The sequence below is a fragment of the Aspergillus pseudonomiae genome, assembly GCF_009193645.1.
Source record: "Aspergillus pseudonomiae strain CBS 119388 unplaced genomic scaffold BDV37scaffold_20, whole genome shotgun sequence".
Taxonomy (NCBI): domain Eukaryota; kingdom Fungi; phylum Ascomycota; class Eurotiomycetes; order Eurotiales; family Aspergillaceae; genus Aspergillus; species Aspergillus pseudonomiae.
Window position 1 is genome coordinate 174,477 of NW_022476012.1, and position 24,176 is coordinate 198,652.

At 49.8% G+C, this 24,176-nt stretch overlaps 9 protein-coding genes across 9 annotated transcripts; 5 read left to right on the forward strand and 4 right to left on the reverse strand.

Moving 5' to 3' along the window:
- Positions 1-458: 458 nt before the first annotated feature.
- BDV37DRAFT_281418 (glycoside hydrolase family 12 protein) lies at positions 459-1,578 on the reverse strand (the record flags this gene model as incomplete). The annotated part of the gene is made up of 4 exons (XM_032086812.1): positions 459-702; positions 756-1,168; positions 1,239-1,294; positions 1,350-1,578. The coding sequence occupies 4 exons, from the start codon at positions 1,576-1,578 to the stop codon at positions 459-461; spliced, it is 942 nt and encodes a 313-aa protein (XP_031943190.1).
- A 642-nt stretch (positions 1,579-2,220) lies between these two features.
- Positions 2,221-4,483, forward strand: BDV37DRAFT_281419 (glycosyltransferase family 2 protein; the record flags this gene model as incomplete). Its single annotated transcript, XM_032086813.1, has 3 exons — positions 2,221-2,421; positions 2,499-3,170; positions 3,230-4,483. 3 exons carry the CDS (start codon positions 2,221-2,223, stop codon positions 4,481-4,483), a joined length of 2,127 nt encoding a protein of 708 aa, XP_031943191.1.
- Positions 4,484-4,947: 464 nt separating this feature from the next.
- On the reverse strand, positions 4,948-6,742 carry BDV37DRAFT_83953 (CDP-diacylglycerol--glycerol-3-phosphate 3-phosphatidyltransferase). Its single transcript, XM_032091320.1, has 3 exons — positions 6,433-6,742; positions 6,019-6,371; positions 4,948-5,959 (listed from the first exon to the last, which is right to left on the reverse strand). Exons 1-3 carry the CDS (start codon positions 6,679-6,681, stop codon positions 4,960-4,962), a joined length of 1,602 nt encoding a protein of 533 aa, XP_031943192.1. The 5' UTR covers positions 6,682-6,742; the 3' UTR covers positions 4,948-4,959.
- A 169-nt stretch (positions 6,743-6,911) lies between these two features.
- On the forward strand, positions 6,912-7,952 carry BDV37DRAFT_244228 (complex I NDUFA12 subunit family protein). Its single transcript, XM_032081511.1, has 7 exons — positions 6,912-6,995; positions 7,060-7,080; positions 7,144-7,150; positions 7,210-7,290; positions 7,341-7,404; positions 7,473-7,610; positions 7,696-7,952. Exons 1-7 carry the CDS (start codon positions 6,945-6,947, stop codon positions 7,745-7,747), a joined length of 414 nt encoding a protein of 137 aa, XP_031943193.1. The 5' UTR covers positions 6,912-6,944; the 3' UTR covers positions 7,748-7,952.
- Positions 7,953-7,966: 14 nt separating this feature from the next.
- On the reverse strand, positions 7,967-12,133 carry BDV37DRAFT_244232 (putative filamentation protein (Rhf1)). The gene is made up of 5 exons (XM_032081512.1): positions 11,793-12,133; positions 11,562-11,682; positions 11,164-11,499; positions 10,508-11,115; positions 7,967-10,454 (listed from the first exon to the last, which is right to left on the reverse strand). The coding sequence occupies exons 1-5, from the start codon at positions 11,796-11,798 to the stop codon at positions 8,013-8,015; spliced, it is 3,513 nt and encodes a 1,170-aa protein (XP_031943194.1). The 5' UTR covers positions 11,799-12,133; the 3' UTR covers positions 7,967-8,012.
- Positions 12,134-12,212: 79 nt separating this feature from the next.
- BDV37DRAFT_83990 (RIX1/PELP1 family protein) lies at positions 12,213-14,731 on the forward strand. Its single transcript, XM_032091321.1, has 2 exons — positions 12,213-12,581; positions 12,662-14,731. Exons 1-2 carry the CDS (start codon positions 12,246-12,248, stop codon positions 14,717-14,719), a joined length of 2,394 nt encoding a protein of 797 aa, XP_031943195.1. The 5' UTR covers positions 12,213-12,245; the 3' UTR covers positions 14,720-14,731.
- Positions 14,732-14,736: 5 nt separating this feature from the next.
- BDV37DRAFT_83993 (wax synthase family protein) lies at positions 14,737-16,627 on the reverse strand. Its single transcript, XM_032091322.1, has one exon. The coding sequence runs from the start codon at positions 16,546-16,548 to the stop codon at positions 14,944-14,946; it is 1,605 nt and encodes a 534-aa protein (XP_031943196.1). The 5' UTR covers positions 16,549-16,627; the 3' UTR covers positions 14,737-14,943.
- Positions 16,628-18,046: 1,419 nt separating this feature from the next.
- BDV37DRAFT_84006 (MFS transporter) lies at positions 18,047-20,393 on the forward strand. The gene has a single exon (XM_032091323.1). It carries the CDS (start codon positions 18,358-18,360, stop codon positions 20,167-20,169), a length of 1,812 nt encoding a protein of 603 aa, XP_031943197.1. The 5' UTR covers positions 18,047-18,357; the 3' UTR covers positions 20,170-20,393.
- Positions 20,394-20,513: 120 nt separating this feature from the next.
- On the forward strand, positions 20,514-23,569 carry BDV37DRAFT_84017 (SNF2 family N-terminal domain-containing protein). Its single transcript, XM_032091324.1, has 3 exons — positions 20,514-21,029; positions 21,089-22,443; positions 22,499-23,569. The coding sequence occupies exons 1-3, from the start codon at positions 20,586-20,588 to the stop codon at positions 23,472-23,474; spliced, it is 2,775 nt and encodes a 924-aa protein (XP_031943198.1). The 5' UTR covers positions 20,514-20,585; the 3' UTR covers positions 23,475-23,569.
- Positions 23,570-24,176: the final 607 nt, after the last annotated feature.

Genomic DNA, 24,176 nt, shown 5'->3' on the forward strand with positions numbered 1-24,176 from the left:
CGTGCGATAGCATTTATGGCGTTCCGGTTGTAGTTTCCGGGCACTTTAGGGTTTTGCGGTATACATAAATAGACGCAACCCCCTGAGAGCATAGTTCGCAGATCGTCTCACCGAGGTAGATACTATCTCTTTATAGTTCTTTCGGTGAGACTTGTCTTATCGAACGAGTTCAGCTCCACTAGTCAAGAGGCAAACAAGCGAGATGCACGCGAGTGGATACTATATCATTAGTATTGGTCAGATTCAGCTTCCCGAAAGAATGGAGGGGTTTTGTTTATGTCTTGAATAATATCGAAGTGGCCCTCAATGATAATGATAGTCGCCAAGGCTTCTGTTTATAGCTTGTTTCTTTCAGGGTATAACAACGAAATATATTGAATTAATCCCGAGCTCCTTGCTCTCTATGACTTTACAAACGTAGTAGCATCTAAAACACACACAGTCTATGTCTTCCACTCTCAAGTCTGGATATCAATGGATAACCTTGGCATCCAGAAAGTAACGTTCGAATGCGACGAGAACGCTTCAGTACCCAAACTCAGAACTCCCAGATAATCCTTCTCGGATAAGTCGACACCTTTCCCGAGGGTGTACAGGTCCGAGACAAGAGGGAGAATATCCCCGTTGAACTTCTCCGTAGTGTTTGCCGCGTACCACGTCAGGACCTCCTGTTTAAGATCGTTCTGACCAGTATACAGTTGGCTGTAGAAGTGTCAGTATAAGTCTAGTCCAGCAATGGGACAGGAGACACTTACAATGTCGTGCCATATAGGTCTTTAGTTTTCACAATACCATCTTCATACCCGAAGGGTTTGGCTTTACCATAACCCGCAAACCAGATCATCATTTCGTACTTGGCCAGGGAAACGTTCTTCGCGGTCTTCATGTCGGTATCAAAGAACATATCAAGAGCGACGTTGGTATTGACGTCCTTGAGCTTCGCGTCATCCGTGATGTTCACGGTCTTATTGCCCATGCCATATGTCCAATGGATATCGATGTTCAGGTGCTGGACGTCCGCAAGTAAAGCTGGAAGGACATTGTCAACCTGAACGTTCGGGAATGCATGCACGACCTGGTCCTTTGTTTCCTGGTCGAATTGCCATGTCACTGAAAACTCTGGTGCTGATGCATTGGTCGGGTAGGAGCCATTGGCGATTGTGGTGATCTGGATCGGATATACATGTTTAGTATGGCTCTTGATAGCATAGTTGAGGGAGTGACGGAGGAACACTTACATTCATGCATAATCCGCCTGTTGTATCTGGTGTCACGCCCCACTGGTTGGGGTTCACTATATTCCCAAGTCAACATTTGCCCAAAGCACTGCCAGCAGCCCACGGACTTACATGTATACAGCTGGCCCTTTGACGTCGGTGAAATAGGATTAAATAAGTCACAGTAGCGTGTGTTCGTGATACCATTGCGAGAGGTACTTCCATCATTACTAATATCACCGGCGAATAGAGGCCGTTGTCCTGTTGCTTGACGGTGAGCGTCAATCCCCAAAAGAGTTCCAACAGAGCCAGCAATTGGGAGGGCCAGCAGGCCAGCGTTGACGAGGATCTGAAGAGCCATGTTGCCTTGATTCAATTAGAAATCTACGAGAGAATCCTGGGGCGTCCGGTGGGACTTTTACATTTTGTTGTTGGTCGGCTCGTAGTGATCCGGATCACAGCTAGGGCTATTCTTAGGGAAAGAGTCAAGCTCAGCTAAGCCCATGTTTCTGATATCGTATACCATTAGCGTGCTGCGCTAACGAAGAGGCTTCAATAGTTTGAGGCCCCCCGCCGGTAAAAGTAGTGGATGATCGACGGTTGTTGAGTTTAAGATCTCCGAGATCTTATAGTTTGCCGCCTTGCAGGAGATGTATCGCTCGCAAACCCTAATGAGGTATACAACATCTGATTCCGCACATCTACCTCCCCCCCCTTCGAAGGCGCGGATGAGCGGGTTCCTTGCAGTCGGCAATCAATACATCACATCAATTGAACCTGCGTTATGCAAGTTTAGCTTTCGCTGTCGCCATTGACTTACCCATACTATCGGGATTTGTGTAAGCGACCTTTACGGCTGAGAAATGTTGCTTGGCTAGTAGGAAGCCATCGCACGATGTATAAAACTCTCTCGCAGCCTGCCTGTGCTGGCCCTGGTCCTCAGAGCATAATTTAAGCGATTATACTTTCACAGTAAAGGCTTGAAGTCAAGACCAGTCTCAAGATGGTTGACCACCACGAGGGTCTTCAAGATCAAGAGAAAATAGTTGCGAACATCTATGAAAGTGAACACAACCCAAACAGCTTCGTATGTCAGGAGGAATATACCAAAGGCGTGATACCAATCCCGCCAGGACATACGTCCATGGAGAGTTCTGATACGGCAAGATCGTTCACACATGTCCCTTCAGGTTCATCGTCCTTGGTATTTACTCTCTTCGTTTCAATTCTTTTATGGGTGATCATGTTCAAGCTAACGGGCTTTCCCTGGCCGATGTCTAGTATAAGGAAGCCCAGGTTGACGAGAGCCATTCAAGTCCCCCGGGCGCTTCAAACATAGCTATTCTTCATAATCGAGATGATGTCGATATCTCGACCGGGTGGAGGCGATGGGTCTTCGCCCTCGCTCCCCTCTTTACCATGATCAACACAGTCGTGTACTTGTTTTATCTTGGTCTGCGTATTTACTGTATCGTTATGGCACAAAGGTCGGTCGATATCTACTATGGCGGAGCATGGGTCTTTGTCGCCATTGAGATGGCTGTGGCTATACCCTCTCTGATCCATAACTGTTGGACTATCATGGCATGGAAGAAAAGAAGCAGGCCCAAGCTTAGGCTGACTGGCGAGAAAGTCCCCTCTGTGGACGTCTTTGTCACCTGTTGCGGAGAAGACGATGCTGTTGTTCTCGATACCATCCGTGGTGCCCTTGATCAAGATTACCCCCTCGATAAGTTCAGAGTTGTCGTGCTGGACGACGCCAGATCTGCATCCCTGGCCTCTGCTGTTGGTGAGCTGGCTACCATGCATCCCAACATCTTCTACATGGCACGAGAAAAGATTCCTGGCAAGCCACACCACTTCAAGGCTGGCAACCTCAACTACGGCCTCGAGCAAGTGGAATATTTGCCTGGAGGAGCAAGTGAATTGATCGCAGCACTAGACGCCGATATGGTTAGTAGCCTCATTGATCTTGCTTCGGCTTTGACTTCTGACCAACTAACAACGTTCAGATCCCTGAGCGGGAATGGCTGCGTGCTTGCATCCCCCATCTCCTGGTGGATCCCAAGGTGGCCCTCTCGTGTCCCCCACAGCTCTTCTACAACACACCAGCCTCCGATCCCCTCGGGCAAAGTCTGGACTTCTTTGTACATATCATTGAGCCCATCAAGGATGCCCTTGGAGTGGCCTGGTGTACTGGATCTGGCTATGTTGTTCGCCGTCAAGCTCTGGCGGACATTGGCAACTTCCCTCTGGGAACCCTAACTGAAGATGTCGCGACTTCAACCCTTATGCTCGGCAAAGGTTGGAAAACAGTATACATCCACGAACCCCTACAGTTTGGGTCCGTACCAGAAGACTACGGGGGACATCTGAAGCAGCGGACCCGCTGGGCCATAGGAACTGTGGACACAGCTGCCAAGCTGAATTTCTGCCTCTGGGGCGAGAGCGTCCGGCATCTCACCTTCGCTCAACGCTTCTCCGGATTCATCTACGCAATCCTCAACTTGTTTACTCTCCTTCTAACTGCGTCTCTATTCACCATTCCCATTATCCTCCTGTGGGGCAAGCCTCTCGTCGCCTACGCAAACGACGACCAACTCCACTGGCTCATCTGGGCCTGTTTCATCTCGACCGTCGTCAACCGACTGTGCGAAGCAACATTATTCTCCCCAGCAGGCTACCACACCGGACAGAGAAACTCTCGGTTCCAACTCTGGATGGCACCCTACATCGCCGTCTGCATGATCCGCTCATTCATCCTCCCCAAATGGCTCGGCGGCCAAACCCAAGCCTTCAAGCCCACCGGATCCCTCGCCTCCGCACTCAACGAGCGCGACCCGAAGCTCACGAAGAACATGTTCGTGCGTCTCCGGGTGATGCTCCTCAACTACATGGTGTCCTTCCATCTCGCCTTCGTGTACGTGACCCTGGTCGCAGTCATCATCTCCTCGTACCGCTGCTTCGCCATCGAAGACAGCGCCAAAGACATCATTATCTGTCTCATCACGCATGCCTTCTGGCCGCCGTTTGCCTTCTTCTTCATCTGCAGCTCCATGTGGACGCCGATCGCCTATGCCATTAACCCCCCGATTATGCCAGATCGCGAGGAGCTGCTCGTGCGAGATCAGAAGACTGGTGTTGCTCATCCCACCGAGGAGAGCAAGCGCATCGCGTTCGGTGGCCAGGCTGTGTGGTTCGAGTTTGAGTACTCGGCTGCTACTATCGCTACCGTCTTGGTCTTTGCATATTCTTTCTTTTTCTAGATTATAATTATACTTATAATGTTTTCTTCTTGGCCTTGCATTGGTTTGCATAGCTATGGATGTTGGTTTTCTTTTCTTTCTGTCTCTCTCTCTCTCTCTCTCTCTTTCTTTCTATCTTTCTATCTTTTTTTTTTTTTTTTTTTTTTTTTTTTTTTTTTTTTTTTTTTCTTTTTCTCCTATCATACCTATATACTTAGATGGCGTGGGTCTGGCTTCACTACTTTACATAATCTCATATCATTACTACTTTTTACTTCATAGTCCTGCTAGTGGGTTATATCTGTTAGAACTTAAGAGAGTAGTGGTTTTGAACGGGGAAGTCGTTCTCTCGGCATACTCCGGTAAAAGGTCACTCGTTCTACTCTATATAAGACATTGTACATGTTACATATAAGTACATGGGGTATACAAATTCTATCACGAATATAGAATACTACCTCCCGTAAACAGTCCAGCCGTGAAGGGTTGCTACGCCCCTACAAGGCGCCGCCGACTTTCTCGACAATCCACATCGCCAAACGCACATTCCAGCTAACACGGCGTTCGGTTCTCCTCAGGTCGTCTCGTGAGATCGCTTGAGACTCCTTCTGTAACCGATCACTCTCTGCCCCAAGTCTTCGCTTCAAGTCCCGATCGCCGGTAACGACTAGCGCACCAGCCTCGAGATCAAGACTATAGCTACGCTTGGTGTAGTTGCTGCTCCCGACGAACGTCAGACTGGGGTGTTCTTCCTTGGGGAGCGTGATCCATAGACCCTTCGCATGGTAGGTCCAGCCGCCTGGTTCCCCGACCGTTCCGCGTCGCCATTCTTTCAGCTGGATGGAATTGGTCCTCTGTGCCTCGGCTACCCGGTCAAGGAACCGTGCAGAGAGATGGGTGTACGCGGCGGGCAGCATACCGGAGATACCGGGGGAACCGTAGAAGCCATTGGCCCAGGGGGAAGCTGTGAGCACGGTACCGCGTGTCGTGGATTCAGTATGTGAGGTTGAGGTGCTTGCGATCAACAGAGAAGAGAGGACAGGGTGGATGTTGAAGTAGCCGGCGGTGAACAACCAGCGGGCACCGGAGAATGCGGAGGAGGTGGATAGCATACGAAGGATTGTGGTGACGGCGGGAAACTCCGTAGAGGTATCGGGCTTTAGTAGAGGGGTGAATTGTGCGACGGGATAGACATATGTTCCGTCTGAGGATTTCTGTTCAAGGGCGGGCTTCGTTTTGGTTGGTTGAATGAGAGGGCTCAAGACTGTAGAGGCGTAGGAGACGAAGCTCTCGGGGTCTTCCAACGGAGATACCGTGCCGTTAGACGTTGGCCAGTCCAAAAGATACCCAGCAGTGTTATGCGGATCCGGTAGGACTAAATAGCTCAGACTGCATACTGCGTGGTGGATACGGCTGTAATAATCGGCCAGTTCTTTAGAGTTAAAAATATGATATCGATCCACGCGGTTCGTGAAATAATCGTTCGAAAGGTTCGCTCTAGGAGCAAGCTATTAGCCGATGGTTTTAAAGACGAACTCTGGATCAAGATACCATACCCGGAGAGGATAATCTCGTCGTCAATGCCATACAGCTTCATATGCTGAAGACCCCAACCCTCGTTGATTCTTTTGGGGATCCATTTCTTTCTCAGTCCCGTGAGATTTGGGGTATGGAACATGCGGATTTCCACCCTATCCGAGCCATGTTCAGCGACCAGCGAGGCCAGAAGTGAAGCGCACGAGGGATTCGGCGTCTCGCGAGTTCCCCGTAAGGCGTCCGTCAGAATGGATACTTTGAGATCGAGATTGTCACGTAGGGCCTGGTTCACGGTCTCAATGAGTTCATGCTCTGATTTTCCTATATACAGCGTAGAGAGGTAGACGCGCTTCCGGGCTTTTCGTATCTTGCTCTGCAATCTGCCGCATTAGTCCCAGACTATCTCCGTTTGAGTAGATCGTACATAGACTTACCTTGAGGGTGCTATAGAAACTAGCAGGAGAGTCCAAGATTGTGATCCGCGAAGCTGGAACCTCAAAGCAGGGAGCGATCCGATCAAGCTCCGACGTTATACTTCCCAGGGGTGAAGCTGTAGAGGGCGCATTTGCGCTGGGACTGGTGCTGGTTGTATAGGCCGAGAATTTGCGCTCACAAAGTCTCCTCCGCGCGATTGGCCTGCGCACGACACACCGGAACGTCTGACCGCCGACACGACCAAACATATTTTTCACTCCGTCCGTAGCCACCTGCAATAACAGCAAAAAAAAAAAAGCAGCAATTCGCAGGCGGGGCGTCAATTGGAGGTGGACGTAAACTGTCCGTAGACGTCGATCACGGGCATCGGTGCAAACATTGCAAACCCCACACCGCACTAGACCGCATTGAGCGGGTCCTCGACTCCAATCGATCAAACGGAACAACCAACCGCTTCACTTCGATTAGCATTGCAGACGGACGACGAGCTTACTGCTGCACTTCGCCCAAGATGTCGACTATTCTTCGGACGCTGCGGAACCTGAGGAGGATTGGTATCAAGGTTCGTCGTTGATTCAGGTTTGTTTGTGCGGGGATTCGAGGGCTAATTTTCCATCTCTCCACAGGACTATGGTCACCAGATGCAGGTACGCAACTCCCAGGACCTTGTGATGGATGAATGCTTACTTAGCGGGTCCTCGCGTGAATAGAACATCGGTATAGTTTGCCCTCAATTGGCAGGTCTTGGTCGGTTACTGACGCAATTGCGACTTCAGGTGATACCAAAGCCGGTACCTTGATTGGCGTCGACCGCTTCGGCAACAAGTTTTTCGAGAATCTTGAGGAGGAGCTCCCTCGTGAGTACTAGGAGAAGGTATTCTTGGGCCAGTATTAACTGGGGATGCAGTCCGGACACGTTGGGTCGACTACAAGGAGTCGGAATTCGACGCTGCACAGATTGAGCCCGGCTGGTGAGGATCCCATTTGATGATACTACTTTCCGGGGGCTGTAGGGCATGTTTCTAAATCTCTCGAACAGGCACGCCTGGATCGCCTACATGGTCGACCAGCCTCCTACTGCGGACAAGATCATGCAGACTGGTGTGCGCCCTTGGGAGTTGTCCGAGCATCGACCTAACCCCACCCTCTCCCGTGCTGCTTTCAAGACCTACAATACGTAAGTTGTCAATTTGTGTCCTTTGGAGAAGAAGGAGAAAAAGAAAGAAAGACAGTCTGAAGGAACAGTTACTAATGCCTCTCAGCGTCAAGCCGAAGTACTCCGCCTGGGACCCTGTGGCAGCTCCCCGTAATTAGGTGAGGAGCAGTCTTACTTGAGCTTTAACTTGGTTCTGTTTGACCCCAACTGTAAGACCATTGTTGGGTGATGTGTAAATAAAGTTGTCCTATTGGTCGTTTGATTCCATCAGAGTTGTTCCATCTAAAACGCCTTGCAAATTTCCCCGTATGTATAAAGTAGTATCTATTCACAATTCTATAACAGGAAGGTATCTTATTAAGTGCAAGATGAAAGAAGTGCTCTTCCAACAAGCTTAATTACAAGAAAGCAAACTCTCGCTATTTAGAGAACATATACACCAGAACCGAGGTTAGACCAGTGTCGGATTGGCCGTCGGTCTTCGAGCTCCACACACCACCACAACACCTCTCTCAATTTCTCGGTATTCCCCTCGGCTTCGTACGCTCTGGAGAGTGTATACCAAGCTTCAGAGTTGTCCCAAGAACTACCGCGTTTGGTGAGGGCCGAAAGCAGACCGTAAGCTCTGTCACGAGCGGCGATGCGATTGAGAAGTTTAGGTTCCACGTCCTGGATAGCATGTGGCATTTGATTATGTTCGGTGTCGTTAGATCCAGCGAATGATTGTCTGCCTGTGGCCTTTACGTCAGCCCTTCTCGCCGTTGGGCTTTGCTTCTCGGGCGACGCGAGCCTTAACATCGACATATCAAGTTCAATCTCAGGCTCTGGTGGCAGCAGCGGCATCTTTTGATCCCAGATATCAAGGAGAAGGTTTGCCAGGCCAATGGTGGCTTTGGGATGGTCGGGGTCGCGCATTAATGCTTGTTCGAACTGATCCATTGCTTTGTGAGGGTATGACTGAGCATTCGACAAGAACGCCTGTTCCGCTAGGAGGTCGGCCCAAAGTTCATCGGCACTCTTTGGAGCACCCCAACCACGCTCTCGGAATGATCTAGCGGAGGATTCTTGTGTTGCGCAAAGGGCTTCGACCCGCGAAACATGCTTGGCAGCTTCCTCGCACGCTTCAAACGCATCGTCAAACAACGCTGCTCGCCGATACAGCCCAGCAACGAGAAGCCAAATTTTGACGAGGATACAGAGGGCATGCTTTTGGGCCTGGGCAAGCGGGAACTTAGTCACCGCTTTAGTTGGAGAATCAAACCCATATGATGTTGGCAGACGAACATCCTGTTCAGGCGGCTGCTTCGCGTGACCCATGGGAGGTGGCTGTCTCGTATGGCTCATGTTGTGAGCTACAGGTCGCAAGGGCTGCTTTCCACTTTGTTCCTTGTTTGCAGACACTGCCGCAGTAACCATGTCTGGGGATGGAGTTTCCACCCCATTCGGTTGCTCTACACCTCCCACGCCATTCGTGACGGGTCCGTCACCATTTATGTGACTATGATTTGGATCAGGTGCATTCTCTCCCTTTTTGAGGGTGCTACTGCGTTTCCGCAATTTCCGCGAGTCTTGAGGGTTCTCGTGGCCAACGTGTTTATCCCCGTGTGTGACCTGAATGGTTGGCGCCTGATCCGACTCGTTCGGTACTACCGAAGGACTATTTCCATCCGTCTTAGGGTCAGATCCAGATCGCATCCGCCTGTCTGGTGCCCGCGGGCCTTTATGCCTCCCAAATATACTGCCGCGGAGACTTTTCACGGTATGACCGGAGCTCGATGGGGGTCTGAGGTTGTCTGTCTGGGAGGCTTTTTTATCGTCAGCTTCAAGGGCCAAATTGCCGAATAAAGTTGCAAATAGTCCAAGTAGTTGATCGCTATGGTTAACAGCAGCCTCTGGGCCCTCCAGGAGTTCAACAAACGCCAACTGAGTCATGCGCGTCTCGATTATACGTTCTTTCTCACGGCCTCGAAGTTCCTCGATTAAGGTACGTTGTAACCCAGCGCCGTGTACCTGGTCTTGGGTGGCCTGCTGTTGCTTTTGTGGTCTTCTCTCGTGGTGGGCTAGAGACGTGACCGCGGCAGGGAACTGTTCAAATGCAGCCTCGCAGGAGCGCTCAGCAATATCAAAATCATGCTTTGCACTTAATAATAGGGCAAGTAGATGCCATAGCGGAACAAGGTCCCGTTCCCGCGTAAAATACCCCTGGACGGTGCCTGGGTGTGTCTTCGCTGTCAATGCTGTCTTGACACAGTCAATCGCACTATCCAGATCTCGATCTTCTGCGAGAAGGAGAGCAAGCGTATATAGAGATGAGTAGTTATCCTCATCTTCTAGTTCTGGCGCAGTGCTCTTTTCCAGATAATCAATGGCCTCAGACCGTATATCGTTACGTTCTTCATTCACGGGTGTCCAGTTAGCCCAGGCCGCAAGACCTATACCAACACCTCTATAAGCCGCAGCAATGTCAGTAGGAGACACTGCCTGAGAGTGAGTTGAGCTTGTATCTGATGTGATCAGAAGCTTTACTTGCTCCTCGTCATCACCCTCAACTTCTTGGACATGCTTGTTTATAAACTCCTTCATGAGAGTCGTCAACTCCCTGGCTTTCTCGGCTTCTTTTGCCGAGCCGAAACAACACAGCATAGTGACCCCCTCGGAGAGAGTGCGCAACAAGGTGCCATCATTTTCTAATTCTCCATATTGTGCCGACTTCTCCGCCCTTTCTTTCGCACTCACAACGATCTCAATATACGAATCAAGAGCCTTTAGAGCGAGGTCAAAGTCTGCCAATGCTGAGTGAACGTGAAACAGGCGCCGGAGTATCAAGTGGGAATGGTATGTTTTGGTAGCAGCACGATACAGGATCTATCATAGAGAACATTAGAGCAATCAACGAATAGGTTTCACTCAACACTTACATCGAGGACATTTCTGCCCACTGCGTTTTGGCCCCCTTCACCCAGATCTTCGTCGGTCCATTGAGGTCCACAGAGTATTTGCCAGTTCGTGATTACTTGCTCCACCCAGTCTTCGATTTGTGTGTTTTCGGCATATGCCGTAGGGAATTTCGTCTCACGCAGGAGGCTACTCTCGTACATCGACTCCACACGCCGTATTTCAGCTGCAAGCTGCTGGCGTTCTGGCCCGCTTGCCGGTGGCACGTAAGCTAAATCATGTTGCAGGGTGGCTGACAAGAGGTCATAGTATGACTTCCATGTTAAATGCCTTGGTGTACAAACGTCAAAGTTGTCGGTATGAGGCAAGGGCCCTTGTTTAACATGTGGGTGAGCAGACCACGCCCGAAGGAGTCTCAGCGCGGTCTGCATGAGGGCTTCGTCAGCCACGGGAATAGTCCTGAGAGCTTCCGTGCTAGCGACCAGTGCGCTTTCCGACGCGAGTTGCTCAGACCAGTGTAAAAATTGGGGGCTATCTGAAGACAGCTCATTGTGACTGTTCAACCATGCAGTAAGTGACTGAAGAGTGTCCAGTGCGTTGGCGGATCCGGATATTTTGTGTTGCCCGGCACCTATCACCGTTAGAAAATGGCCAGTCGCTCAGTAATTGAGATATATACCTTTGAGATAGCATGCCTTGGCAATGCATACTTTAGTCCATGACGAGAGCTCCTCTCCAGTGCCTGTGAGCTTATGAACTGTCTCATCGAAGTCACCCGGGAGACGCGCCGCTGCCAACCCCGGTTCATTGAGTGTCCAGTGTACCCATCCTAGGCAAACTTGAGCTTGAAAAATATCTTGTGGAGGGCCATCTGCCTTTTCAACGGTAGACAAAAGGTGGTGAATAAGTTCTGGCAACGCCGAGGATGTGGAAGCGGAGGAAGATTGGGCAGATGATGGCCGTTGCGGGGAGTGTAAGGCGACCTGGTATTCAGCAGAGGCTACCTCTAACAAGCCTATCGCATCTCGGTTAGCTTCTTTGCAGACTAACACCTAGTAGAGTAAAAGGGCATGTTACAAGTCTTCTGAGGTGCATGCTTGGTCACTTTGCGAATGAGTTCGGGGATCTCATCCCACTTGTTCTGACAACGGGCGTTGTCCAAGGCAGCAATATAGCGACGCCCCTTCTCAGAATGGGCCTATCGGAAGCACGTGTCAATAGAATTGGAGACATTGCAATATTCGTTTGCGAATTGCAGGGGAGTAACACGTAGCCTGATGTGGCAGAAGTTTAAGGGCAAGTACTTACAGCCATGATTAAGGATGTAATGTTAGAGTTAGGAGGAGAATAGCAGAATCTGAGGGAGGGCAGTCGAAACAGTACCCATAACTAGTAGTTCCTACCCCGAGGCTCCGGCACAAGATCTGCTACCTAGGGAAAAACAAAGTGTACTTCTCCTCAATGTGCAAGTCCCGAGGACTTAACTCTGATGATCATCATTGTCCAGGGGAGAGGAACAACTGGAACCACCATTGAGACCCGCTCGGGGGGTTACGCACGTATAATTATTGGTCGGTGGGTAACGGTTAGTACCACTTTTACCTTACCGTCAAGTTTGAACACAGTATGTAGCGTATGGTACGGTACCTCCGAGGCTTCATGTGGTCAAAGCTTTTCCGCTCCTCCCAAAAAAAAAAAAAAGTCTCCAAGATCACAGAAGGTACCTCCAGTACCTGACGACGACACGGCCGCGTTACCAAGATGGTTTCCATGTCGATGTCCTTACATGCTGTCAATCACCGCCTGACCAACATACCCGTCAAACAATTGCCTCCCCTTGCATCATGTCTTGCGACTTCGTTGAGCAATTGCGGGGAGCTACTTTCTGCGCCGCAGAATCAAAAGTCCAAATCTGAGTCGGACAATGCCGTTCAAGTGCACAAACTTATGACCCGCCTGGCGAGCTTGCTGCAGGATAGATCTCCGGAAGGTCGGTGGACTGCGGTCGTGCTTGTAAAAGCCGTCGTGGAAGCCGGTCAATGGGAAATCCTACGGGGTTGCGAACCACTTGTTCGCGGGCTCATTGCGATCCTTGCGGTACGTACTTGATTCACAGGTCGCAAGTGGAATTCGAGTGATTCAATTCCAATTAAGATGCTGATACTATCGCCAAACAGAAACCCGATCCGAATTCCACCAAGAAAATGTCTATCATCACTTTGACACGCATCTTCCACCTCACCTACCAGTATCCCACCCTTGTGCGCGAGATCACGACCCCGTCTTTGCCAAGCTTCATTACTTCGGCTTTGAATCTTATCTCGGTCAAACCTTCGTCGGAACCGATCAGGAAGTTGAAGCCTCACAGTCCATTCTTGGAAACCGTCCTTAACGCACTCGGAGAGCTGATCGCACGGCATCCAACTATTTTCCGTCCATTCTCGGCGCAGATTCACAGTATCCTTCAAGCAATAATTGGTTCAACGTCGCCTACATTCCCCCAGACTGTACTGGCCTCTGCCGAACGGCTGTTTATCTCTTTGCACCATTGCGCTCCGAAAAATACATCCGGAGAGGAATGGAAGAACGCCTGCCAGATGACAATAGCTTCTATTCATGGGGCTGCGGATTACGTATTCCGAGCGGTAGTGGAACAATGGGAATCCGTGGATCCAGCTCTCCGACAAGCCTCGAAACCGCAAGATTATAGCAGGGAAGTCAGCGATGGGGGACTAGATACTTTGGGGCTCGCAGGTTGGCAGGGACTTGACTCGGGTGTGAACAGACTTGTCGTACTCCTTCAAATGCTCTCCACCTGCCTTACTACCGCGACGGCTTCTATGATCTCCATTCCGATAGGCCACATACTGGATCTAACATCTCGACTTACTGCCGTGGTTGTTCCCTCCGACGGACGAGATATCCAAGCCAACCCGCAGATTAGCCGTACGGAAAGGGGGCATCTGTTCGCTGAACTTCCTCGTATCCACGTTGCCTGCATGGGACTCCTTCAAAACCTTGTAAAGACTCTCGAGACCGGCGCCATTCCTGTGACACAGACGATTCTAGAGCAGACTCTCTGGGTCTACCGTGCGGAAAAATTCAGTCGAGAAATTCGCGTTTCCGCCTATGACCTCGTTCAGACCCTGCTCACCCGCATGGGACCATCGTTGACAAAACAAAGCCTCACTTCCCTTGCTGATTTGATCCGAGCTTCCTGCCATGATCTTTTGCCTCCTGTGCACGATCAGAGCGCCTCGGCGAGAGCACCATCTGACGCGAAAGGCAAAGCCAAGTCCAATCATACTACAGCAAACGCCGACTCCTTCCTCAACCCCATGCTGAAGCAAGGCCGTCAGTCTAATATGTCGTCTTTCTCTAGCCTTACTAGAGCCGCATCGGAGCTGCTAGCTGGTGTGCTTACACATGCTCCGACAGAATACTTGTCTCCTTCGCTCCGAGCTGAGATTGATCGGACGATCATCTTAACATCTGATAAGCACACTATGCTTGCCAGTGTTCTTAATCCTGTCCCTGCCGTAAAGGGTCGCGGCGTAAGCGCCAGCATCATGCCATTCTTAGCCCGGAGCTTCCCTGCGGAAATGGAGGTGGAGGCTCTCATCAAACCTAGGATGCCCGTTTTGATGAATGCCCCTGGTATTGGCGGATACACTGATATGGAGGAGGACGAGGAAGAAGACGTACCTACGCCTGTTTCTGGGACAGCCCCTGAAAGCACTGGATTTCTCCAACCGTCATCCACCCCTATCCTACACCACGACATGATGGACACGGATGTTTCCCATAAGGCCGCCCCAACCTTAAGCAAACGCAGCCTTGCGGAGGACAGCAAACCGCAGCTTGCGTCGCTCGGTTCGACAGAGAATGTAGACTCTAACTTACAGAGTAAACGGCCCCGTGTCGAAGGCGATGTCAGTGTTGTTGCCAGTCAGCCATCTTTGGACAGAGCATCCCCCGAGACGTTTACCGGTACCGCTGCTGTCTCCGTTCCTTCGTCCTCAGCCACCGTCACATCAGCTCCACCCCCTCGGGTTGCTAGCGTGAATGCACCATCTACAGCAACCGTCGGTGGTCCACTATCAGGCTCAGCCGTCGCACAGACCACCTTGGCAGATGCTGAAGAGGATGACAGCGAGGACGACCTGCCAGCATTGAACATTGACCCGGACACGGAAGACGAAGATGAGGACGAGGATGAGACCATGGAGGGCTAATGTGTATAGTACAAACGTTGAACCACAAAATATCATGAACTATATTCGTATATATATATATATATATATATCTAGGAACTAGATTCTATATATCCTCTATCCTCTATCCTCTAAAACCTCTATGTGAGCTTCCAGCTCATTGGGATAGAATACCCCATAGCATCACCTGCAAGAGACGCGCACACCCTAATATCAAAGTGAAGGATGGCCTAGACAGGAAACACTCACATGACTCTTATTCCCCTCTCCCAATAACTTCCTCCGTCCCAATATTGAAACCACGAGGTATTCCAACACCACCACCCCTCCCCTTCAACAAATCCCAATCCGCGCAGGGGACTCACCGGCAAAGGTTCGGTCAGCCACAAGCCACCCGCAGCGAAATCATCCATGATCAAACCGGCGGTCAACCACAGCCACCCAAAAACAAAACCTGCATTGGCAGACCGCCGAAGCCAACGGGGTAATCGAGTCTTCCTTGGCTTACCTGTGTATTTATATAACAAGGCTGGGACTACGACGTAGGAGAGAAACTCTTGGATTGTAACGCCAACAAATTGAAGAACAAAAAACAGAAATGTCCCAGAAAGGGGATTGGTGTCGGACAACTGGGTATAACTCCCACAGGCGTGGATGAAACCGCTAAGCGCGAACGCGACAAACGTCATTAAGAGGCGCCTGAAACGCGAGTTTGTCGATAATTGTTTGGGAAGGAGCGATAGAATCCAATGGGCAGTGGACGTGAATCCGAACCGGAAAATCTGGTGCCACCATATACCCCAAGCGCCTGCAAGACCGTGATCCAGCACGGGGACGAGGAACGGACCAAACATGTCCGAATAAAGCCAAGGGGCATCCAGCGGCGTTGCGGTTATGCTGCGGGCGGCGTTGGGAAATAACAGGGACAGCCCCAGGAAAATCAGTGGGTTAAATAATGTCACAAAGGTTACAGAGGTGTATAAGCCCAATGCCGTCATCAGGAAGCGGTATATATACTCCGCTCCATGTGGGAGGATTTGGTTTAGTAGAAACGGAGGGGGAGGCGGCGGCGACGTGACCCCCAAGAAGTACGAGTCCTGCATCATGAGAACCTTGATGACATCCAAAAGGAGATAGTATTTGAGACAGTCGAAGGCTACGGTGCGGATGCGGGTCCCAGCTCCTGGATATGATGCAGTGACCTTACTTGTGCCTCGGGGATATTGTGACGGTGGTCCAGACTTGAGTTGCGATTCCACAAAGGGAGGCAAAGGGCCCATGCTTGATATACGCCAATTCCATTCGGGGCCCCGCATGTTGAGAAGAAGGCCCAACGACCAATTCAACCTCTTCGAAAGGGATCGAGGATACGGCTGCCAGATAAGGGATTCAGTATACTGCTGTTCCTTTGGTCTTGCGCCTTTTAATCCACTGTCCATACGGGCATATCCGTTCTGGGTGGAGCGCTTCGACGTCACATCCACAGTCGTTCTGGCCTTTCGCTCAACGCGTAAAAATTCCTTCTCGACGTCGTGAAAAACCAGTAATGTCGCTGACCATATGAACCACCATGCGACCACCAATCCTACCATGTATCCATTTGCACCAAGAAGGGCCCGTCGGTGTCGGATAGCCTCGAGGGCCAAGATAAAGATGAGGACGAGGACGAAGGGTCGGACATAGCGAGTACTTTGCCGACGAGGAATGACAAGCGCCGATACTGGGAGGATTGTGAAAAGGGTCAAATGCCATAGAAAGACGGGTTTTAGCTCCCCGTGTTGGATCTGCGCGTCCAATTGATCGCGATTGTCGCGAACGATGTCGAGGTAGGAAAGGAGAGAACCGGCCATAGGGATGATCCGTTGGAATTCTGGGCAAAAGCGTCCCAGAAAAAGGAATAATTAACCTCTGTTCAGACCCCAACAAACCAACGAATAAAATTCATATATAATAATACTGTATACTGTATATATACTTAAATAAATGAGTTAGGAGAATGTAGTATGGTTAGAATAAAGTCAGAACCCGCGAGCTTATCCTAAACGTTGCTGCAAGGGATATCGGTGTGGGATTTGCCTTTGATCTAATCACCTCGCCACAATGAGACCAGTCATACCGCAAGATCTACTCCAAAGATGTTCCATAGGTAGCAATGAATGACGAACCGAGCAGCTGGCTTTTGAAAGCCAACAGCCCGATGTTTAGGTTCCACCGCCATTTTCAGTGACAACGCGACCGAAGGAGATGTTCCAATTTCTTTGGCATATATATTTCCAGGCAATGACAAGAATCGTACTAGTCGTAGCCCTTCCGAGTATCCGATTGAGCGGACAAGTTCGTTTCTCGTATCTCATTCAGGTAACAGACTGATGGAAGTATGAACCATTTTGATTAGACTGCATTAGTCCAGTGGATTTGGAGAAGCCGATGCGGTGTAACCCATAGTAGCCATCGTGCTGAGACCAATCAAGCCGGGGCAATCAAGGAGCCTCACGCGGACCGAGGATCTGGAGTTATAGTACGGCAAGACCCTTTCTGATCCCGTGGAGATCAGTGCTTGTAGAAAGCTTGTCAACAGGATGGTATACTATATAGCCATGACTTTCGTTGTGGATGAGTTCGATAAGTCCCGAGCATCGATCATACTTGGTCGTCGAGCAAGTATATCGGAAGCGGGCGAAACCATGATGGGGTTACATCACATAAATAAATCAGCACTAATGATGTTCGAGACCACGTGCCCATAATTGTGAATTTCTTTTTTTTTTTTCTTGCAGTTGAGAAGTACTTCTCCTCATTTCTCAAATTCCCACCGCTCTTGCGAAGTTGCCTGGCGAGCCTACGGATTAATCAGCTTCACCTTTTAGTTAGTTGATAACAAATTAACACAGTGGAGATGCCTCCCGCCCGGAGATAAGATACATCGCAATACATCTTGATACATCGTTTTATGCTGTGAGACTGATGCATTTCTCGAGACTTGACCTCCGGAATTAGATTGTCGGTATTCTCCGCCCTAGATCCTTCGTCTACCATGGTGCCGTGCTTTCTTAGCCAGTGTCGGTTCTGATTGGATTGATTTATAATTGATCATCAGATTCAATACCCGATTCATCAGCAAACTTTATGCTATACTGAAAAGTCCTGCATAACGTTGTTAACGCCGACATCTTGAAGCTGTTCGCCGCGAATGACGGCCGATTCTGTGCTGACTGATGGTGATGGTACCGTCACTACTGCCGTTAAGCCCGATGGTGTCGTTGCCTGGTTTAATCCCCGCTGGGGTATCAGTATACTTAATACCTGACTTTATGCATGTTGGGCTTGGTCATGGCTTTGCTCTCGATTTTTTTCAGTATCCCAATCTTTTCTGAACCAGGTCTCTGTCTCCTCAAACTGGATTGTCTCTTGTCCGATTCTCAACTGAGCCTTAAATTATGTGGCGCTTGATCGGTTGATCTATAATCTACTTAATTTTTTTGTCCTGCAAATCATTCTCTTGTCTCGATTTACTTTTACCCGCTCTTCTTTGTTCTAGGGTTCCGGTTCAACGCAAAGGAAAGCAACAAGATTGAACAGAGAAGCAGGGGGAAGAAGAAACTAGTACCACACCCTTACACGTTACTAGCGCTTAGGCCATTGACCTATATTCAACAAGCATGGCAGACAAAGGCGAGCCTGTCAAGCCTACTCGCATTCCACACTGGCGCCTTATCATCGACCAAGCGATACTTACTCAGGAAGTCATTGATCACCCTTACGCTGGCTCCGGTACTGAAGATGAGCCTTTTCTCGTCACATGGCTCCCCAATGATCCACGGAATCCTATGAATTTCCCAGATAGCCGAAAATGGTTCTACACAGTAACAGTCGCCCTCGCGACCTTAGCGGTGTCGCTAGTATCTTCTGCATACACCGGCGGCGTGGATCAAATTATGGAACAATTCCACTGCGGTTCAGAAGTAGCCACGCTGGGAGTATCCTTGTTCGTGGTAGGATTCGCCATCGGCCCGTTACTCTGGGCGCCCATGAGTGAGCTATATGGGCGACAGTATCTCTTTATCGGCAGTTACTGTGGGTTGACAGTGTTCAACGCCGCTTGTGCAGGGTCAAAAAATATCTGGACACTTATCATCTTCCGCTTCTTCGCAGGTTCTTTTGGATCGTCGCCGCTGACCAACGCCGGCGGAGTTATTGCAGATATGTTCCCAGCCAGCCAGCGTGGTATAGCAATGAGCGTGTTTGCAGCTGCTCCATTCCTAGGTCCAGTGCTTGGACCAATTATTGGAGGGTTCTTAGGCATGAAGGCAGGTTGGAAGTGGGTGATGGGGTTCCTGGCCATCTTCTCGGGTGCTCTCTGGATTGCTGGCTCAGTCTGTGTTCCGGAGACTTATGCCCCTGTCCTTCTGCAGCGGCGGGCAGCAAAACTCTCTAAAGTTACCGGAAAAGTCTACCAAAGTAAGATCGAGGTAGACCAAGGAAAGAAAACACCCAAGGAAGCTTTTCAGATCGCCCTATCTCGACCGTGGCTTCTACTATTCCGTGAACCGATTGTGCTCTTGTTGTCGATCTATATGGCTATTATTTATGGTACCCTCTATATGATGTTTGCCGCCTTTCCCATTGTCTACCAAGGCCAGCGAGGATGGAACCAGGGTGTTTCTGGTCTGGCCTTCCTGGGAATTATGGTTGGCATGATTGTTGCGGTAGCCTACACACTCTGGGATAATAAACGTTATGTGAACACTCAGGCACGACACAATGGATTCGCACCCCCCGAGGCTCGCCTGCCCCCTTGCCTGATTGCCTCGGTTGTGATACCAATTGGTCTTTTCTGGTTTGCCTGGACGAATTATCCATCCATTCATTTCATGGCCAGTATCGCCGCTGGTGCACCGTTCGGATTTGGTATGGTGCTGGTCTTCCTCAGCTTGATGAATTACTTGATTGATGCCTATACAATCTTTGCTGCGTCCGTGTTGGCTGCCAATTCTGTGCTTCGTTCAATCTTCGGTGCTGTTTTCCCGCTCTTCACCTCATACATGTACAATGATCTAGGTGTGCACTGGGCCTCTAGTATCCCCGCATTCCTAGCACTCGCGTGCGTCCCGTTTCCATTTCTCTTTTATAAATACGGCCCAGCGATTCGGACACGATGCAAATATGCAGCGCAATCGGACGCCTTTATGAAGAAGTTGATGGAACAAACTACCAATGTTCCGGAAGAGACAGACGTTGAGAAGAAGTACGAGAACAGTGCCACGGAAGGGTCGAAAGAGGTGGATGATGCTCTGTCTGAGCCCACCCCAGCGAGCTCGCAACTGGATGATCTCCCGTCTGTCAAGTATGACCGAAGAAAGTCTATAGCATCACAGGCGTCGCGCCGGTCTGCGGGAGTCAATTCTCAGACGGTGTATGATGCTAATCCGTATGACATTGATCGGGTCAACACCCGCGAGTCATTCAAATAGATCATCCGCCTGTTCTTATCTTTCACTCATCACAGCTGAGTGTATCATCATGTATTGTGATCCGTTGATGGATCCGGAACATCCCCTTTCTGGTTACAATACCCCTTAAAAATACCCTATAGATAGTGTTTAGTTGTTTTGTATATAATGTCTATAGAATTCACTTGATAGAACCTGTGTATTTGTGACTTAAACTTGCTGACGATTCATCTTGAATCTGACAAGAGCAACCAACATTGGATCACGTGGGGTCGCGTCATAGCGCGTTGGATGTTTGACGTCCACTAGCCCCAAAGAGGAATAGTCAGGATCAATACGTAGATCGACTGGTCGCAACCATGAACAATGAAATCGATCCTGCTTCTCCTAAGCAACAATTGCAGCCCCTTGACCACTTATCAATCCCCCGGACCATCATGGGCGTCCGGAGAGGAAAGAGACAGGCTGATCAGATAGATCTGACCCAAAGTGATGATACGAATCAACATTCGACCCCCAAGATACCCCGCGTCAGTCATGGACAGCGTTTTGGCGAGGCTGCCCTCTTTGTGCCCTTGAGCCAGTCGTCACAGACGGCCGCAGACGATGAAGAAGATGACGCGCAAGCTGCCGATGTAATCCCGGGAAGCCAGGCTGCCGATGACCCGGCGGCTGCTAACTCGATGCTTTACGGGAATTTAAATACCAAAATCGTGGGCGTTCGTTACTATCGCGGGCATGCCACTTATGGTGAACATGTGATTTTGAGACGGCAACCAGAGAACCAGTATGACTCGAATGCTATTCGCGTTGACAACGTTATGGGGGCTCAGATTGGGCATATCCCGAGGAATATGGCGGCTAAGTTGGCGAAATATATGGTACGTCCTCAGTGAAATGAGCGCTGGTAGTGTCTTGGGTTCTAAACTCGCATTTGTAGGATACGAGGTCATTGATTATTGATGGCATGCTGACTGGGCATATCGGAGCTTACGATTGCCCGATTGCTCTGAGCTTGTTCGGCACTAGTGACCCTGCTAGGAGACAGGAGTTGAAAAGTAAGATGGAACAGGACAGGCTGCCTTTAAGTCAATTCAAGCAGAAAGAGCGCGAGGAGCGGCAGCAGCAGAAGGAGCGCGAAAAGGCTCGGAAAGAGGCCGAAAAAAGAGCTCGTGCGCTAGCCAAAGGCAAAGGACAGCAGTGGGAGGCGGCGAATAACTCCATGTTTTCCAACCTCTACGCTGGTGATGGCAGTATTGAGGGGGGAGAGAGTTTAGAGGAACTCATTGGTCAGAGCAGCACTTTCAACCCTCGGGATATCGGTCAAGTGGTCGAGAACTTTGGTTTAAGTGAAGCAGACTTGGCAAAAATGCCTATGGCGGATCGTCCTGCTGCCCTTTCGACGGAACTCCTCCCTTATCAACGCCAAGGACTGGCTTGGATGCTCGAGAAAGAAAATCCCACACTCCCTGCTGCGGGGTCTGAGGATGTGGTACAACTCTGGAAGAGAAAAGACAATAGGTTCTCCAACATCGCAACAAACTTCTCCACCTCCATTGTGCCACCTCTTGCAAGTGGCGGTATCCTGGCTGATGATATGGGGCTTGGAAAGACCATCCAAATCATTTCACTAATTCTGGCAAACTCCGCACCGAGGACCCCAGACTCCTCCAAAACTACTCTGATAGTAGCTCCTGTAGGCGTTATGAGCAACTGGAAAAACCAAATACAAGATCACACACACAGCGAGAGCGCACCACGGGTACTCGTCTATCATGGGACAGGAAAGAAAGAGGCCGCCAATCTTGACCAATACGACGTGGTAGTAACAAGCTATGGTGCCCTTGCAATGGAATACAACCCGACTGCAAAAGTGCCCCCGAAAAACGGAATTTTTTCCGTCCACTGGCGCCGGATAGTCCTTGATGAGGGACATACGATCCGTAATCCCCGGTCTAAAGGCGCGTTAGCAGCATGTAATCTACGTGCAGACTCTCGCTGGACCTTAACCGGCACGCCAATTGTCAACTCCCTCAAGGATCTTTATTCTCAGATTCGCTTCCTAAGGCTTTCCGGTGGTCTTGAGGATATGACAGTTTTCACTAGCGTGTTGATCCGACCTCTTATGTCTGAGGATCCGAATGCTCGTTTGCTTCTCCAGGCACTTATGAGTACCATTTGTTTACGTCGTAGAAAGGATATGGAGTTTGTGAACTTGCGTCTGCCGCCCCTTACCTCCCGCGTTCTCCGCATTAAGTTCCACACTCACGAGCAGGAGAAATATGATATGTTCCAGTATGTATTAACGCGCCCTGGAAGCGTCCGTGGTATTTGCTCACAGTCACACTAGGTCCGAAGCGAGAGGCATGCTTCTAGATTTCAAGTCTAAAGACAAGTCCAGTACCACCTACTCACACCTCCTCGAAGTGATCCTCCGCCTCCGACAAGTCTGTAATCACTGGGCGCTCTGCAAAGACCGTGTCGAAAAGCTTGCACAGCTATTGGAGGAAAACAAGGTTGTCCCGCTAACGCCGGAGAACATCAAAGCCCTACAAGACATGTTACGCATCCAAATTGAGAGTCAAGAGACATGCCCCATCTGCCTAGACACTCTAGAGCAACCAGTCATCACAGCTTGCGCCCACGCTTTCTGCAAAGGTTGCATCGAACAAGTAATCGAACGACAGCACAAATGTCCTATGTGTCGTGCTGAGATCAACGACACATCCACACTCGTCGCCCCTGCCGTCGAAATGGGCGAAAGCACCGAAACTGTTGTCGCAGACCCCGACAACCCGAGCAGTAAGATCGAGGCTCTAATCAAAATCCTCACAGCCCAAGGCCAAGCGTCCAACACAAAAACCGTCGTCTTCAGTCAATGGACCTCATTCCTGAACCTCATCGAACCTCACCTCAACCGCTATGGCATCGGCTTCGCCCGCATCGACGGCAAAATGAGCTCGTTAGCCCGTGACAACTCAACTTACCGATTCTCACACGATCCCAACTGCAAAGTTCTTCTCGCAAGCTTGAGCGTCTGCAGCGTCGGCCTCAACCTAGTGGCAGCAAACCAGGCCATCCTCGCCGATAGCTGGTGGGCCCCGGCAATAGAAGACCAAGCCGTCGACCGAGTCTACCGCCTCGGCCAAACACGCGAAACAACCGTCTGGCGTCTAGTAATGGAAGATAGTATTGAAGATCGCGTCCTGGCCATCCAGGAAACCAAGCGCAAGTTGATGTTAGCCGCTTTCCGCGAAACCGCCAAGAAAAAGAAGGTCGATGATAGAGCCACTCGGGTTGCAGACCTCGAGAAGCTGCTTACTTGATCGTGCACACAGGTCTGTGTTACAATCTTTACCGTGTCCCTGGGGATGTTTCTATTCTATTTACACTGTCTTTTGTCTGGACTGTACTACTTTCGGGCCTTTCATGTGCGGATATGGAAACGGTGTGAAGATTCTGGAATCTCATGTCAGAATTCCGCTACTTTTCTCTTGTACTTCTTTTATTATTTCTTTGTTTCTTTCGAACTTTGTCGGAATTAATTAAATAGAGAATACTTGATCTGCTGGCTAGGTTAAAGTTGGAATTACAAGCGATTTTATGAGTGTTACAGCACATTAGCAGCTACATCATTTATGTAAAGAGACCAAGATGTATACACACTCTCTAGGATATCTCATTAACTGTGTTTGTTCATGTCTCATTGAATCATTCCTGCGCAGCACATGCATGGATTGACGCAAACCCATCCCTTGGCTCCTAAAAAACTCCGTATTGAAATGAGAAAGACATATGCTGTGGCTTATTCTTTGGGGGACAAGACAAGAAAACATATGGAATTTACATGAGAAGTTGGAGGATGAGAGGGGAGAAAATATTAGTGAAAGTACAAGAAGCAGCCGCAAAAACGGTGGGGGTATTGACAAATTGTAGAATGCAATATTCACGGGATAATGTGGATTAACCAATAAAAACAAGGCTTTGCAAATGCCAACGCTTGTATGATGCTAAATAGGCCCTGGATA

Bases quoted from the DNA above. Each gene is read 5' to 3' on its own strand.
- BDV37DRAFT_244228 (XM_032081511.1), top strand. From the start codon at position 6,945: ATGTCGACTATTCTTCGGACGCTGCGGAACCTGAGGAGGATTGGTATC. The intron at 7,291-7,340 runs GTGAGTACTAGG...CTGGGGATGCAG, and splicing joins TCTTGAGGAGGAGCTCCCTC to TCCGGACACGTTGGGTCGAC. The intron at 7,405-7,472 runs GTGAGGATCCCA...TCTCTCGAACAG, and splicing joins GCACAGATTGAGCCCGGCTG to GCACGCCTGGATCGCCTACA.
- BDV37DRAFT_83993 (XM_032091322.1), bottom strand. From the start codon at position 16,548: ATGGCCGGTTCTCTCCTTTCCTACCTCGACATCGTTCGCGACAATCGC.
- BDV37DRAFT_244232 (XM_032081512.1), bottom strand. The intron at 11,500-11,561 runs GTAACATGCCCT...GAGATGCGATAG, and splicing joins GCATGCACCTCAGAAGACTT to GCTTGTTAGAGGTAGCCTCT. The intron at 11,116-11,163 runs GTATATATCTCA...TAACGGTGATAG, and splicing joins CAAGGCATGCTATCTCAAAG to GTGCCGGGCAACACAAAATA.
- BDV37DRAFT_83953 (XM_032091320.1), bottom strand. From the start codon at position 6,681: ATGTTTGGTCGTGTCGGCGGTCAGACGTTCCGGTGTGTCGTGCGCAGG. The intron at 6,372-6,432 runs GTAAGTCTATGT...GGCAGATTGCAG, and splicing joins GTTTCTATAGCACCCTCAAG to AGCAAGATACGAAAAGCCCG. The intron at 5,960-6,018 runs GTATGGTATCTT...GCTTGCTCCTAG, and splicing joins GACGAGATTATCCTCTCCGG to AGCGAACCTTTCGAACGATT.
- BDV37DRAFT_84006 (XM_032091323.1), top strand. From the start codon at position 18,358: ATGGCAGACAAAGGCGAGCCTGTCAAGCCTACTCGCATTCCACACTGG.
- BDV37DRAFT_83990 (XM_032091321.1), top strand. From the start codon at position 12,246: ATGGTTTCCATGTCGATGTCCTTACATGCTGTCAATCACCGCCTGACC. The intron at 12,582-12,661 runs GTACGTACTTGA...ATCGCCAAACAG, and splicing joins GGCTCATTGCGATCCTTGCG to AAACCCGATCCGAATTCCAC.
- BDV37DRAFT_84017 (XM_032091324.1), top strand. From the start codon at position 20,586: ATGGGCGTCCGGAGAGGAAAGAGACAGGCTGATCAGATAGATCTGACC. The intron at 21,030-21,088 runs GTACGTCCTCAG...TCGCATTTGTAG, and splicing joins CTAAGTTGGCGAAATATATG to GATACGAGGTCATTGATTAT. The intron at 22,444-22,498 runs GTATGTATTAAC...CAGTCACACTAG, and splicing joins GAGAAATATGATATGTTCCA to GTCCGAAGCGAGAGGCATGC.